The sequence below is a fragment of the Nestor notabilis genome, unplaced genomic scaffold (assembly GCF_000696875.1).
Source record: "Nestor notabilis isolate BGI_N333 unplaced genomic scaffold, ASM69687v1 scaffold26368, whole genome shotgun sequence".
Lineage (NCBI taxonomy): Eukaryota > Metazoa > Chordata > Aves > Psittaciformes > Psittacidae > Nestor > Nestor notabilis.
In genome coordinates, this window is record NW_009939076.1 from 4,078 (window position 1) to 4,318 (window position 241).

Here is a 241-nt window from a genome sequence, read left to right on the forward strand (position 1 = left end):
GGCCGCGCGCAGCCCAGGCTTGCCCCCGTACACCCCCCCCAGCCAGCAGACACCCAGCCCGGCCTCGCAGTACCTGAGCAACTACAGCACAGCTGAGAGCGATGAGGAGGGTGACCTGGTCATCGAGAGTGACAGCGCACCCCACTACATCCCTGAAGGCTGCCCCAACAGGGGCCCCGTGGACCAACCCCTCCAGCAGCGCCCATCCCCACGCAGCTCCCAGGGCTCCCTCCCGTCCCTT

General features: G+C 68.9%; 1 protein-coding gene across 1 annotated transcript in view; it reads left to right on the plus strand.

Moving 5' to 3' along the window:
* LOC104409728 (partitioning defective 6 homolog beta-like) overlaps window positions 1-241 on the plus strand; it is a gene marked incomplete at its 5' end in the record, with an annotated part of 3,679 nt that overhangs the window by 3,328 nt on the left and 110 nt on the right. The window contains one exon of the mRNA XM_010019685.1: window positions 2-234. Within this exon, the coding sequence (XP_010017987.1) occupies window positions 2-234 (233 nt within the window). The remainder of the gene's footprint in view (window position 1; window positions 235-241) is intronic.